A 15,942-nucleotide genomic window follows, 5' to 3' on the forward strand; every position below is an offset into this window, starting at 1 on the left:
CTGGACTTTGATTGAGGAGTTTTGGGCAGGTCTGGAGCAGTGTTCTCTGTTAGATAGAATAAACCCCTTTGGGAGAGACTATGAGCTTTGTGACTTTGCAGATCTAATACATGCACAGACAGATACATTACACACTAAAAGCATGATATGACTCCTTTAAAGAGCAAGTCAGTATGTACTACACAGCCAAAGAGGAGGTTGATCATCACTCTCTCACACATGCACTGCCATCAGCACTACGTTTATTGGAATAATCACAAGAATTACTGTAACTCTAGCTACAGACAGATCAGTACAGCCCAGAGGGTAAATCTGGTTGAGAGGAGGACATTGTGAAGCAGTGCAGTCGTGTATTCTGCCCTCACAAGCTCTGCACAGGAAGGCAGGTCTGTTAGTATTCTATTCATCTACAGTTGACTTCAGGTTAATTACTCAGAGTTTAATGAAGTATACAACAGTTTCGAGTGAGAATAAAGGATGATTAAGTGCAAAGGATGAAAAGATGTCAATGTTTTGGATGATACACAACTGAGAAGGTGAGAAGGTGCTTTACACTATTTCTTCTTCTTATTATTACTTATGAAAGGATGTACCATAATGGAGAAATATGATATGTGGCTTTGGTTAGATATGTGATCACACAAACAAACACATGTAAATACACAATCACACACATATACACAATAGCACAAACATACTTTTATAAAAGAGTGTGTAACTTCATTACCCCAGGTTACAGCTAATCTCTGGGATCATTTTTATTTAGGACTATGGGGTGAAGGTACATCTGCTGTATTATTATATCTCTGGGCAAGGCTTCATTCTCACAATTCTGTCTCTTATTTCCATCCTCTACAGTGCTGAGGCTTTCAAAAAGCCATTTTCACTTAATGCACTGATCCAGAACAAACTGGACAGACATGGACAACACATTTTAAACAAACACAACATAGCACCAACTTAGCTATCACACAATAATTCCACATTATCATTAAATTCATCACTAAACAAGGATGGAAAAATACTCAATTTGTCAAGGATGGTACACATAATATCTCTTTTATGCTCATATTCTGAGAGCAATCCCTCTGTCTTTATATGGTTACTCTCTAAATTTGCTAATGATCTCTTCCCAATAAGCATCACTTCCTCCATCAGGAGACTCCTCCTGTGTGTACATCCTTTACCTCTTTTCCAGGTTGGACGTTCTGAAGTCCTCTGGTAGAAAGTGGACAGATATAAAACCCCAGGCAGGGAGGCTCACCTAGGAACAAACCGAATGTAGCAACTCAAAGTGGAGAAATTAAGTGCTCTCTGCTGGAGATTTAAAATAACTGAATAACTATGCTGAAATTGCTCAAAGGAATTTATTAGCACAGATGAGCTCAAATGAAGTGCCTAGCTTGTCTGGTAATAACCCCACGTAAACAGTTTCATTTTGAAGTCCAGCTGTTTTGACTGTTCTGTAGTTTAGCTACAGTACCTTTGTTTTATTTATTATGTATTTTAATAACTGTTCAACAGAAAATCAGCAACCGTTACGCAACCTTTGAATAATTAACAAACACGCAGAGTACCAGCATCTGAACATCTTGCTGGAAGGATTTCTCTGCTGGCTTTATGTGCTTCATCATCACTTCTGATTGATGTGAATTTGGCAGCTTTTTTTTTTTTTTTTAAAGCTTTTGGTGTTTGTCATGTTAGCAACCTCAGCTCGATTGGTTGATGTTAAGTGACTGATGTTTCAGCACATCTGGTGCCTATAGAAGACAATATGGTTTGCTGTTTGTTGCTTTCACACATTGGGGTTTAGTTATCCTGTTTTCACAAACTACCAAATAATTATAATTATAATTACATAATGCTATTAAAAGAATGCCTATTATAAAAAGTCAGACAATCTGTACTGTTTGCAGTGTTCTTGAAGGTGAATTCTGTGCCCTTGATCCTTTCGGCTCCATAAAGAGCATCTAAAATTCCCAAAATTCGAGAACTTTTGCTTCTATTATACATTAACTTTGATAATTCCTAAAGTCACCATACCCTAAATCACCCACTGCCGAACCCAAACCAGCACTATGCTTCAATGGTTTGTAATTGTAGTGATCTGGAAATGACGTTTTATTGCCTTGACCCTGATAAGCATCTTCTCCTTGAGGTGAAACATACTTCTGAACAGACTTTCAATTTGACTTTCAATGTGCAACTGTAAACTGAGAATTTCTTCACTATCCAGTCCGTACAGGATTTTTTTTTTGTGATTGTTACAGCCGGAATTGCTTGATTTTGATGCATGAATTTTTCAATACTATCTTTTGGAGATAACAGTGTCTAAACAGACATTAAAAAATACCAAACTACAGCACTGTAGAAAAAAATTCATAGTTAAATTTGTTAAATGTATTCCTGTATATAAATAGGTCATACATTTAATTTACTATTTCAGTTATTGTGTTGTAAAATATTAAATATACTTTTAATTTTGTGTATTTGGAAGATGACATCCATACTGCTTTCTAGTAAACATATTCGTCATCCATTTTGAAGGAGAGCCTACCCAAATCTTGGTGGCCTATACTGATGATTAATTAACAACTCTGTTATCTTTTAAACCAAAGTGTAATCCTGCTTGGATTATCTTCCTACCCACACAGGCAGAGGTCTCAGACCACTCAAGAGCCCTAATGAAAAATTACGTGCACAAATGCTAAAGCTAAGCAAATTAATCTTAAAGACACAGGTAGCATGAGACACAGACAAATGTGGTATGGTAACAAATAGATGAATACACAGTGGAGAAAAGAGGTTTGTTTTTGAATGAAAGGGTTGGAAACACTACATGGTGGTGAAGAAGTGACACAAAAAGCACATATTAATGCAATTGCAATTGTTTTTATTCGGAACATTGAGGAAATCCAACAGTGCACAGCGATGAAAGGGGTTGATTGATGGTCATTGGTCACAGGACAGTGGTTTATGAATGAAGCAAGAAGAAGACAGTTGAGTCACAAAAAGCTTGCACAAAAAAAGAACCTAAACAAAACATAAAGAGCATGACATCATACTAATACAATAATAGGTCCAGTGTGATTAATGTGATGCGGCATCAGGACCAGCTACATAAGCTACATGAGACAGAAGCATCATCCTGAGTGTTGGATCTCCTTCATGCTGGTCCAGCTAGACTAGTGTAAACACTAGGGGTTATAGTCAACACTGGATTTTTGTTGTTTAGACGCTAGTAACCCCCAACCAAACACACACACACACACACACACTCACAAAACCCACGCGTTCTACAAACTGTACCTGCTCGTTAAGCTGTACCGATTACAACCCAGTGAAAGTGGCCATATATCTGTGTTCGCCACTGAAACAGAGTCCCTGTCTGTGCTTCCGTGGAGAGGAGAAAGTAGCGCGTGTATGGCAGCCTAAAGCTCCATCCTTCCCTCTTCCCTCCCTCCTTCTCCTTCTGCTTTTTTTTTTTTTACCCACCAACCTATAGGGTACATGGCCACCCGCACTTAGCCTCATACTCACCACATATGCTTTCTCGGCGGCAGACTACGGTCTCGGTTGATGGCTGTCACACCTAAGGCCAGCTGCATAACAGTTATGTATTTCTGATAGTTCACCATGGTATTGCTCGCTGCTTTGCAAAAGTAAAAAAAAAAATAAATAATAAAATAAATCCGAACCAAAAACAAAAGCACAGGTACCGCTAGATCTGCGCTCTCCTTCCTATACTCTGGCGTCCGCTCCTGGCGCGTCTTCCTCGTTCAGCATCATCATCATCAGCATCATCATCATCTTCATCATCATCATCATCACCATCATCACAGCGCCATTTCGAGCGCGACTGAACTGACAGGACAAACACTCCCCGAGGAGGAGGCGATCGAGAGGAGCCATCAGACTCTCCACCGAATCTCCTCTCTCTCACACACACACCGCCGTACCGCTACGCGCGCATGCACACACACACACACACACCGTCACTGCACTCGGTATTAGCCCGGAAATGCACATTCTGCTCTCCTCCTCCTCCTACTCCTGCTCCTCCTCCTCCTCCTCCCCCGCCACGCGCGCCACTCAGCTTAACGCGTTCCGCCTCACACACGCGCCTGCTTTTCTCCGCAGCGTCCAAGCGTCCGTCCACGAGCCAGGGAACCCTGTGTGTGAGGGTGTGTGTGTGTGTAGTGGCAGGACATTGGTAATGGACAGGAAAAGACACTAATGAATAAAATCAGCACTACCTTATGTCTTGCTCGGGATTTGTAACGTCACTGCATTAAAGCTTAAAGGAAAATGATACTTTATAACTTTTTTCAATCTAAGCTCTGTCCTGTAGTATATTTGATTAGGGTAGTACCTGCACCTGTACTGGGAAAAAGAAACTCAAGGAAAACTTTGAATGGAAGTTGGGGCAGTCAATCAATACATCCATCCATTTTTCGCTTCTCCTATACAGGGTCGCGGGGAGCCTAGAGCCTATCCCAGGGAACTTGTGGCACAAGGTGGGGGACACCTTGGATGGGGTACGAACCCATCACAGGGCACAATTGTACGCACATTCACATAACCATTCACACACTACAGACAATTTGGAAATGCCAGTCAGCCTACAACACGTCTTTGGACTGGAGGAGGAAACTGGAACACCTGGAGGAAAGCACGGGGAGAACATGCAGACTTCACCCAAACACAGAGCAGAGGTGCGACTCCAACCCCCAACCCAGAAAGTGCAAGGCAAACGTGCTAACCACAAGTCTCTTTTGCTGTAGGAGGCATTTTGCTGGCATGGTTTGAGCCCATTGGTCTCTTTAAATGACAGAGTCACTGAATTACAGCACAAAGTTTTTCTAACTGATCAAATTCATCTTATGATGAAACATTTCTATTATGCTAGTTGTGGGCACTTTCAGTGTTTCAGTGTGTTTCACAAGGACACACTGAATGGTTTAATGAATATGAAAATATGTACATCATATGCTATGGCCTTCACTGTCACCAGACTGTCACTTAACCCAACTGAACACCTATGGGAGATTTTGGACTGATATATTAGACACACATCATCAAAGCACCAGCTGAGGGAATATAATTTGGAAGAATAGTGCATCCCTGTATTATGGTTTCAGCAGATATATGTGTAAGGATATACTCCAAGGTGCACCAAAGCTGTTTCGGCTCCTTATGGTGGCTCAACACCTTATTAAGACGCTTTATGTTATTTTTTTCTCTGAATTTGTCACATCTGTATGTCCAATATGTCCCAAGGTTACAAATGTAAAACCGATTCCACCTTCAGATTAAGTTGGACTGCTAACTGTTTAAAAAGTTAACTGTTCATTTCTAGTGGTCATTTGACAATTTACGCTGATTTTTTGCTTCAGTTTTTTCCCCTGTCTCTATGTCTCTATGAGAGAGCTACTTGGAACGTAACAGTCCTTCTTGGCATGGCATAGTGTTTGGAGGTGTTGGCAGCTTCTTTAATGTTCTTTAATGTTAGAAGCCTTCTCAGAGTTTTGTCCCTATACTAGGAGGCCACATGCCCCCAGTGACCCTATGGCACCACATTTTTCTCCACCCTGTAAAAGAAGGGTCTGTGGTGATTATCTCTCTCCAGTGGTAAAATGCTCTTAAGCAGACCCCTTTCATTAGGAATGCTGCGTCTCCCGCAAACTAGCACCTTGGCCACTCTTGCTAAGACAAGAACACACTTCTAGTTATTGCATTTGAAATCCAGACATAGCCTGATAACCCACTTCTGAAAATCCCGTAGCTTCAGAAGGCCTAGGGGAATTTCCACTGCGGCTGCTGTCATAACTTGACAGGTACTGTGCTCGGTGGCCTGGCTGAATCTGATAAGCAAGCATAATAATATCGGGCACACACTGGAGTAGCAAAGTAGTTTCAGTTCCACCCTCTCAAAGAATTAGATGAAAAACACAATCTTTCTTCTGAACAATGGAGTAGTTTGAATAGAACCTCTTGTTTGAACAGTGAGGTCTACCACTTTCATTGCACTACTGTTCAAGAGAGACCAGATTTCTTGGGTCGGAGTACTTTGATGGGGTCTGATATCGATGAGGTCTCAGGAAGGTTGATACCTTGATACCAGTGACTGTACTTTGTATCCCTGTGAAACTGTCTTTCAAGAGCCAGTGATCTGATGTAGTCACTACCTAATGAATTCTGCTCTAGAGCCTGTCCCATGGTTAAAGAGGATGCACTCTTGTTTGAAGAGCCTTCAAGATGTCTGACAATATATGACTGTCTTTGCCTAAGGTTTGTGGGAGGCAGGCAGGATCTTTACGGGCACTGACTACAGAACCAGGTTATGGTGACATAAAGGCATTGTACAGACAAAGCCCCTTTGACTTTGTGGGTCCGAATCCAGCACTCTCATAACCAGGGTTTCGTTGGAGACTGACCCAAACAGTGAGAATGGCACACAGGGCAGATTTCATAAGGTTAATTTACATACATCTATCATTCACCATTAACCAGAGTCCAGAGTCACCCCATAGCCTGGCCTTGGTGTTCAACTGCTAGTGAGGTCTTCTGCTTCTGTAGATTGGAGGGCCTGCTACAATGCTAGGAGTAAAATGACAAAATATTGCTAGTACGTGCCACACATGATCAATATCCCAAGTTCTCACTAGAGTGTCATCAGTGCATCTGTGTAAAACAATTGGACAATGCACATGTGGGTGTAGGGCTTTGTCTGGTGCCCACTAGAGACATGACACAGGCATCAATGGTAGGCATGTGGCCCAGACTGGTCTGAGATATTCTGGGCAATAAACCTGAGATATATTGGTTTTATTGGGCTATAAGGAGGGCTCTGTTGAAGGGTATAAGCATTTATAATCCCAGCTTCAGAATCGTCATTTCCAAATGAGCCATGAAAGCTGGCAGGTTGTTCATTCATTTAGAAAGTAATTCAAACCGGTCTACTTTGTTAAGCTCTTTAGCCATTGCCAGATTTGAGCATTTGGGATCCTCAGATCATTTCAACAAGTTTCTGTGCTAGATCTGATGCCTATACACGTTCTTTAAGAAATACTACCCGAAGCAACTGAACCGCTGTTAAAAATGATAAAATCTCCAATCAAGTTTGCATTTTTTGCTTGTATTATTTGGTTTTTTTTTTTAGACAGTTACAGAAACAACCTCTTTTCTGGCTCAGGTCTTACCATAAATGTTACTGGTGACCTCTTAATAAGTTCAAAGGTAAGGTTTGGTGTTCCACAAGACTCTTCTCTAGGGCTACTGCTTTCTTTACTTATGCTATCTCTGGGTAAAATTATTCATGAACATGCTATTAACTTCGCACACAGCTGTATGTTTTAGCCAAACCAGATATCAGTTTAATAATGTTGAGGATTGTGTAAAGGAAAATAGACACTGGATGATGAGTAACCTCAATTTACTTAATTATGAAGACTGAAGTACTTCCACAAGGGTCACGAGAAGCTATAAATACATTTTCTGATTATGTAGTAGCTCTTCAGTTGTATCAGGCCACCCTGGTGTGATTTTTGACCCCTTTCTCTTTTAATATCATTTTGATAACATTATTAGAATAGATGTTTTCCATTTCAAAAGCACTGAAAAGCAAATAAAGCTCCATAACATTCTACAAAAGAAGAAGATGGAAGTGAAAGAAGCTGTATGATGGCAGTAATTATTACAAATACTAAGTAAGTACTTACTTCACTACATGCATTTGTTGGAAGGTCCCAGCAGGCATACTCAAGAAAGTATCTGCCTCTGGGTTAAAATGAATGAAATAGAAATATTTGTTTATTAAAATGAAGTTACTCTTAATATTTCAGAATATTATGCTATCAGTCTGTGGTTATTGACATGGTTCCCTGATATAGCCCTACCGATTTGTAAATAATCAAGCATGTCTACCAATTTGTATAATCAAACTAAGTTGCAATCAAAGAAGAGTTATACATTTAAGAAGAATTTTTATGTAATACTGGTGTTCATTAAAAACCTATTTTCTGCATTGTGGGTTCTTTGCTTTCATAATTAATATGTTGATTTGACTGGTTATGAATTCATCATCATTCCAATAACCATTGGTGCCTGGTACTCAGAGAGCAAACTATTATAAACTATTAAAAAGTTAGTGCAATGATATGATGTTAATATATTCCTGTGAAGTACCCAGCCTCAAGTTTCTCTTTGTTGCCTGTATTGTAGCTGCCTTTGTCCTGCTGCTTAAAATATTCAGACTGGAAACAGTTATACAAAGATAGTTGATTCTTTAAAATAATGCTTGATCATTCTAATGACCGGAAAACACATGTTACAAATCGATAAAAACGAATGCTAAGAAATAAATCCTGCAGAGTGACCTTTATCTATATAAGAGGCTGATTGTCAGTCACTGGCTTGAGAGCTAAGGCTGGAGGTATTGGATGAGAACATTAAACAGAAATAGTTCATGCTGAATCTATTTCAAGGGTGAGTGTAATTAGGCTTGTGACGTCAAGCTATATCAGCCTACAAGCATATGGCCTAGTATTTTACTTCACCCAATCAAAAGAGAATTTGAAAAACCTTTTTGCCTGACAAATTAGATCATACAATAATTACTGCAGGCAGTAGAAGTAATCACTTCATAGGTGTCTGAGCAAAGGCTTAAAGCTATATGTCATTACTGTGTCATTAGTATGTCATTAATATGCAACTGTGTCGTTATTATATTAATACTATACTATTATACCACTTTATTCCTCCAATCTATTTATAAATTTGTGTTCAAAAAACAAATCAGATGCTCTGCAAATGAAACATTATCCTGTATACTCTTGGATGGTGTTTAAATGTTACATTTTAATCAGAGAAAATTTGAGATCTTTTTGCTTCAGAAGACTGTCACAGAAGCATGCATAATTATAGAGACATGGCATCCTATTCATACGATTTATGAGCTATATATGCTACATTACGATTCATAATTCGAGCCAAAAGCTACATAATTAATACACGAGTAGCCAACGCAGGCAACATCCTTAGTGTTGAATTTATTCTGTGTTCATTTGGCTCAAGCTAGATTAGTATTAAAACTGTCATAAAACTAGATTTCGTAATGAGTCCTTAACCATACTGTAACATATTAAGTGTATGGATTTGTGGGAAAATGGTGGGCTGCTGAAGCTTAGGTACAGAAACGGTCAGACTGTGGCACAGTGGGACTGTGTGTATATATCACCATGCTTAGACAGCACTAGGTCAGAAGCAATGTTCCTACTGCAGTCTGAGGCTCTAATGCATCCTCTCCTTCATGCACACTTTCTACTGCAGCAGCAGGTCTGGTCCTTACAGTACTTACCAAAGACACACACACATATGCACACACACACACACACACACACACACACACACATATGTATATATATGTGTGTGTATGTATATATATATATATATATATATATATATATATATATATATATATATATATATATGTATATATGTGTATATATATGTGTGTATGTATATATATATTTCCATCCATCCATTTTCTGTACTGCTTATCCGACACAGGGTCGCGGGAATCAGGGCACAACACTAGGTGTTCCATCACAGGGAACAATCGCACACACCATTGCACACACATTCACACACTATGGACAATTTGGAAATGGCAATCAGTCTTTACAAAGACCTATCATTCACTGAATCATTATTGTAGCTAAATAATGCTAACCAACTAGAAATCATTTGGCTCTTGTAATTTTGTTGGGATTTTGGTCCTCATACAGGCCTAAAACAAGCCAACAGACCCATAGATTCACAAAGGTACAAACACGGACATGAATATGTGTACATACCCAACATACTGTATGGCTACACAAGGCTAATCAAACCTCCCATATTGTTTTACTCTTGCTGTGAGCAGGACACGCTGTGCAGTTTATTGTATGCAGTGTGGTTGGTGTAGCCCTGAGTGGGTAAAGAAAAGGTCTTTCTTCAGTATCTTTATTGTGTGTTCATTGTATTTTTAGTTGCTTAATTATGGTATTATGTGTAAGTGGTAAGGTTTTACTTGTCTTTGGGTCACTGAAATGTGCTATATACGTTAACACTATTATTATTATTTTTATTATTATTATTATTATTATTTGTGCCATATATAAATTTTTGTCTGGTTCCCCAATGTCATGTAGAAATCATTTATAGTGTGTTAAATAGGACAAGTGCAAAATGCCCTCCTTCCCATGGCCTATCTCTGCTCCCTGTTTTTCTATGTGGAGGGAAAAAAAACAGCTCAGGAATCGTTTGTAGGGCTCAAAGCCGATTCCCTGAGGTGAAAGCTGGACCTGAGCCTTAAGCATCTTCTCCAGCTGGAACTGGGTGATTTATAGCTTTTTGTACCAAACAAAGGAGATGCCAGGAAGGTCCTCTCCACATGGGTACACTGCACCAGTAGAGAACACAATCAGGCTTGGCCACATGCTAAAATATCACATACATTCTAATACACACACTTCTATGCACACCACACATACACACACAGGCACACACAAGTCACACTTCATTGCTGTCGCAGTGCTCTCTTGCTCGCACTGTGCTGTGAGGTGAGTCATCAGAGTGGAGCAGAACCTCTCTCTCTCTCTCTCTCTCTCTCTCACTCTCTCCCTTTACATCCCTTTCATTTCTCTTCTTTTAACCTGACAGGCTGGGATTTCAGCCTAGTTATTTTTAACCAATAAGGACCTGAATTCTGAACGCAGACATTCACTGTGTATAAAGGACTTGGGCCCGTAAGCAAATATGCTAACTGCTTTTTGGCTTTGGCTCATGTTCTCTTCGTGTCAGCCGTGAAAACTGTGAAAGCACATACACCTGCTTTAATCAGGGAGGAAATTAAGTGAGCCTGTTTATAACTCACACAGTATTGTGGACATACAGAGTAAGCAAATGGGGAAAAAAAACTAAACAAAACAATAAACAGTTTATTTAATTTACTTAATATGATCCAAAATGGAAATCATTAATGTTTTTAGTGACAGTTGTGAGCTGAAGAATAAGGCCAGGCAGACAACGTCCTTGCAAGTAGCTTGCACCTGCTGAGTGAGGCCTGGGGCTATGATTTAGAAGAGCATGTTTGGTTGAAGTCAGCAAGAAAGTTAACAGCGCCGGACAGGCATGGACAGAGTGAAAAATCCAACAGATAAATATTGTAGCCTTCCCTGCAACGTTGGACCTGCCATAGCAATTCATGTCCTTTCTATTCAGCAAGAACATTTGTTTGTGTGTGCGTGTGTGTGTGGATCCTGGCTTTTATAATAACTTGTTTGAAATTATGGTTCACTGGGCTAAATCCTAACAAAAAGGAAGTGAAGGCTGTTAGCACCTGTCAGATTGCACCAGGGCTACAACAGCCTCATTGATGCATACACAAACACACAGTTACACATGCTTTGAGCACCACACATGCACAAATCAGCTAATATACACCAACTACACACACAGTTCACATCCAAATGTCAAGCAGAAGCAGAGCTTATGGCTGAATCTGCTCCATATCTACACGGAGAGATGCACAGAGAAATGGCAACATTCAATTTAAATGTTTCAAACACATTTGTAACTGCGAGAGACACATGGTTGTGGAGTGACTGTGATAAAAATGCATAAAACATAAAAGAACACGTTTTTTTTTTTCCATATCTTGCATGTCTTCATGTGAACAAATGCATTTTGAGAGACAAAATGGGATTTATAATAAGAAGATAAGACAACTTTCTGATAAACAGCACAGTGTATTGTGTATCAGCAGTGGAGCAGTTCTGAATTCATGACCCTGTTTATTAGAGTGCGTCACTGAATTTTAATGCAAGAAGCCAGATCAGAAATGCTGGTACTCACATGCTGGAGCACTGCATCCCTTTCTCAGTTCTACCCATAAGCATGTTTTTCTGCTGTCTGTGCTTTCTTGAATGTCTGATTCGTTCAGATTGCCCAGTCCTTTACTTTATGTCTATGTGTGTAGCTCTTTCCTAAATATGACCAAAAATAATTGTAAAATTGTTTTGTCCAGCAGTATTTTGATTCAGACTGTCATGCTGTGTATTAGTGTGTGTGTGCGCACACCAGAGCATTCCATCTCCAGGTCAGAGTTGAGAGTCTTGTCCTGAGCCTTTGTTACCTCCTATTTTCTCTCTAATTTGGTCACCTGCGAATTCCCACACACCGGCCCACATGGGTAGGTGGAAGGGTGAAGGCTAACATGTGCTTCCTCTGAGACACGTGAAGCCAGCCAACTAGATATTTTTGAATTGCTGCCCACACTACATCACAGGGCAGCGTAATGCACTCAGACGAATGCATTATCTATCCTCTTCCACATACAGTACATGAGCTCACAGAAACCCACGGTTGACTAGTGTCACTGTGACTGACCGGCAAGAGAGAGTGTGCCATCCTTCCTACAAAGAGAGCATGGGCAGTTTTCCTCCATTTGCTCCAGGCCATGGATGGCTGTTGCATCGTCAGTAGATAGTGAGTTCAAATTCCGATGGAAAGCAATTGTTTTTCTGTTACACCACTTGGGAGCAGCCTCTCCATACTTTCATTTTGCAGTCTCTATATTTTTTTATTTCACCCATATCCCAGTCCTGTCCTCCAGCCCCCTATAAAACTCAGCCTTATTATGAGGCCTATACAAATATGGACACACACACACACACACACACACACACAAATCCTCTTTCAAGCATCTGTGCATGTTACACCGCACATACAATACACAGACATATAAACACTCAAAGACTCAAATGTGCATGCAATGCCACTGTCAGTCACCACACATTCACCAAGATGAAAAGCAATCTGATGCTATGATATAAGAAAAATAGAGAATGTGCTCTATCTAGCTCCAGGGAATGAAAATGCAAAAGCAACCCACCAAACCCTATAAATCAAACCCAAAAAATAAAGTCATATCCACAAAGATGCATACGGTATTTTAAAGCAAAAATGAATGTCGAGGTAAGCAACCTTATAACAGTGATGTCAGCAAGTGTCCAGAGATAAGGACAAATTTTCAAATGACCTTGGTAACAGGATGACTCTGTGGTACATGGGACTAAAAGTAGAATTTAATCAAATCATAGATGTAATCAGTTAAACGAGGCCCATCTGCCATGCCACAAAGAGCCGCTGGGCTTACTTTGGAAACCGTAATTACTTTTGCATCACTCTCAGAGTCATTTCATTTAAAACTAGTTAATAACCCAGTAGGTGGTTAGTCCCTTGATACACTAAACTAACGGAAGAATGAAAATGCTCAAGGTGTCCAGTGTTTATTCTTTATTTAGTTACATACTTTATGTGGAAAATACCAGTAAAAGGGTCTATATAAAGCCCACAGAAAAGGGCAGACATTAAATAAGAAGTGGTAGAGGAAGAGTCAAACATATACGAGACGCTTAGCATGAATCTTGTTAAACTAAATCTGTTCATACAGAGTAACAAAAGGCTATTGCATCATCGTTACTGAACTAAAAAAAAAAAAAATCACACTACAGCCTCATGACTGAAAATGCAAGGCATGACTTGGCATAGTGTAAATGAAAGTAACCTTCTGTTGACAATTAAAGTCTATATAAGACTCTAGAGTTTACTCTAGAATGATGCAGTAAAGAAAAAACATCCAATGAGCAGCAGTTTTGCAGACTGAAATGCCTTGTTCATGAGAGAGGTCAACGGAGAATGGCCAGACTGGTTGGAGCTGACAGAAAGGCTACAGTAACTCAGATATCCACTCTGTACATTTGTGGTGAACAGAAAAGCATCTCATAATGCACAACACATCAAACCTTGAAGCGGATGGGCTATAGAAGAAAAGTGCATCTGAAAAATCAGCAGGAAGTGCATGATGCAATCAAGCCAGGATGGACCAGAATCTCAAAGGAATGTTTCCAACAGCTTGTGGAATCCTTGCCATGAAGAATTGAAGCTGTTTTGAGAGCAAAGTGAGGCCTTATCCAGTATTAGTATTAGTATTAGTGCTCAGTGAGGGTGTAACATATAACTATAACATGTATTTTTTTTTTATCAAGTATGTTATAATGTGTGTAAGGATTTTTTACAAAGTAAATCTTGGCCCATATCCATTGACCACACAATTGGTCATGGTAAGGATGTGTGCTTTACTAAGTTTCCTTTGAATTAGAATTGATTTTCTCAGGTTGGGATCTGTTACATGAACAACCATTTTGCCACACAAGGAGTAATGTCTTACCTTGTATCAAAAAGAGGATCCATATACAAAGGGGGATAGCAAACTGTACCCTCTTCTTTGAAAAAGACATCTTCCTGACTGTGAGAAGGCAGAATCTGTCCCTGCTTCTTATTATGTCTGCCTGAGCCATCTATGAAGGACAAATGATTGATTAGAAATCTATGGTTCTATACAAACCATATCAAAATGGAACATACATCATTAATTTATCACCATCTGCCATGGATCATGGGTAATATTTATACATTTACATTACAAATATAAATATTGGTATAAATCAAGTTGTGTGTGTGTTTAATGCAGCAAGTGAAAAATAACTGAATAACTTATAAGACTGCTGTACACAGGGACTATAAATTGTTTATTTTGTTTTCCTAAAATCATGAGTAAATATTCCTAAATTGTAACTGATTTCTGTGAATCATCATTGTTTATTTGTTCAAAAAGCATTGCATAGCCTTTATCCAAGTTCACAGTTCTATGTGTTGAACAGTGTTAAAGGTATTACAAAATATATTATTTGAAGATTTAAATAATTCCTAACATTAATCTGTTTCATATTTAACTCCCTAATTCAAAATCTTTAACCAAATATGAAGACTATTACTGGTAATCTGGATCCTAGACATTTGAGTTCAATAAGCTGCTGCTTGCTGTGTCTGGTCTCAATGGTTAGCTGGTAATCTGCTCAGTGGTGTGGATTTAGATGGCTATTTTCTGCCTTAGTGGCCTGTACAGCTTTAATGTGGTTTCCTCTGTATAGTAGTACATAATCAGTACAAATCTGTAGGTTTCTATAAGATGCCATGTTGTGCTAAGCAAACACTTGGTGTTTCCCATTGTTTAAAGCTTACTCTTTCTTTGTAGTTTGAGACCTTGGAATTATAAGGATCTGTCAGGATCTTTTGGCAGAAATATCTTGTTTCATATCCATAAAATATTCCTGCCACTAATGTAAAAATGAGAAGTTTTACAAAGACAAAAAGGGGTTAATTTTGTAAAATAATAAGTAAGTAAGTAAATAAATAAAATGAATATATTTGTGTAAAAAAAAAAATCTGTGTTTTAATGACTTTTATGACTATGTTTGCTTTGTCCTTTTTGTTTACAATCATTGAACATTTTTGTTGTAACTATTTATTATCTGGTAAAGTAGCACATATTTTTTTTTATCTGTATTGTTTTTTTTTTTTTTTGTTTTTTTTTTTACTTTAATGTTAATAATTCACAACAGCAACTCATGTATAAAAGTTACAAAAGGGCCCTATAACCTACGCCGTGAATATATCCTCTAAAATATATAGACTGGAAGTAAAATGACTGAAGAAGCCTAAAATGAGACAGACTAGTCATTCACCTCTTTCTGAATGAATCATTTACTGGTCAGAGCTAAACAGGAGTACCTTCATGTCCCAGCAGGAAGCATGTGAGTAGGTGAGGAGACACTTCCTCCAGCACAGAGCAGAAGGAGTAAAAAGCATCTGGGCCCTTATCCATTATCTGATCCAAGAAAAGCTCTGCCATCTTTCTGTTGGACTCCTGGCCCAGTATCTCTGTATATTCACTGAGAGAAAAGACCTTCTTGTACAACAGGTAAGAAAGCATCTTGTTCACATCTAGTTCATTCAGTAACAGCTCTCTGTGTTGCTTCAGAAGCCTGATAGCCC

At 39.1% G+C, this 15,942-nt stretch overlaps 1 protein-coding gene across 1 annotated transcript in view; it reads right to left on the reverse strand.

Annotated features, from left to right (window-relative positions):
* tjp1b (tight junction protein 1b) overlaps window positions 1-4,895 on the reverse strand; it is a 71,835-nt gene extending 66,940 nt beyond the window's left edge. Inside the window, exon 1 of the mRNA XM_053640830.1 lies at window positions 3,541-4,895. Coding sequence (XP_053496805.1) covers window positions 3,541-3,638 — 98 coding nt within the window. The 5' untranslated portion in view covers window positions 3,639-4,895. The remainder of the gene's footprint in view (window positions 1-3,540) is intronic.
* Window positions 4,896-15,942: the final 11,047 nt, after the last annotated feature.

This window comes from Ictalurus furcatus, chromosome 14, assembly GCF_023375685.1.
Source record: "Ictalurus furcatus strain D&B chromosome 14, Billie_1.0, whole genome shotgun sequence".
In the NCBI taxonomy this organism is placed as follows: Eukaryota; Metazoa; Chordata; class Actinopteri; order Siluriformes; family Ictaluridae; genus Ictalurus; species Ictalurus furcatus.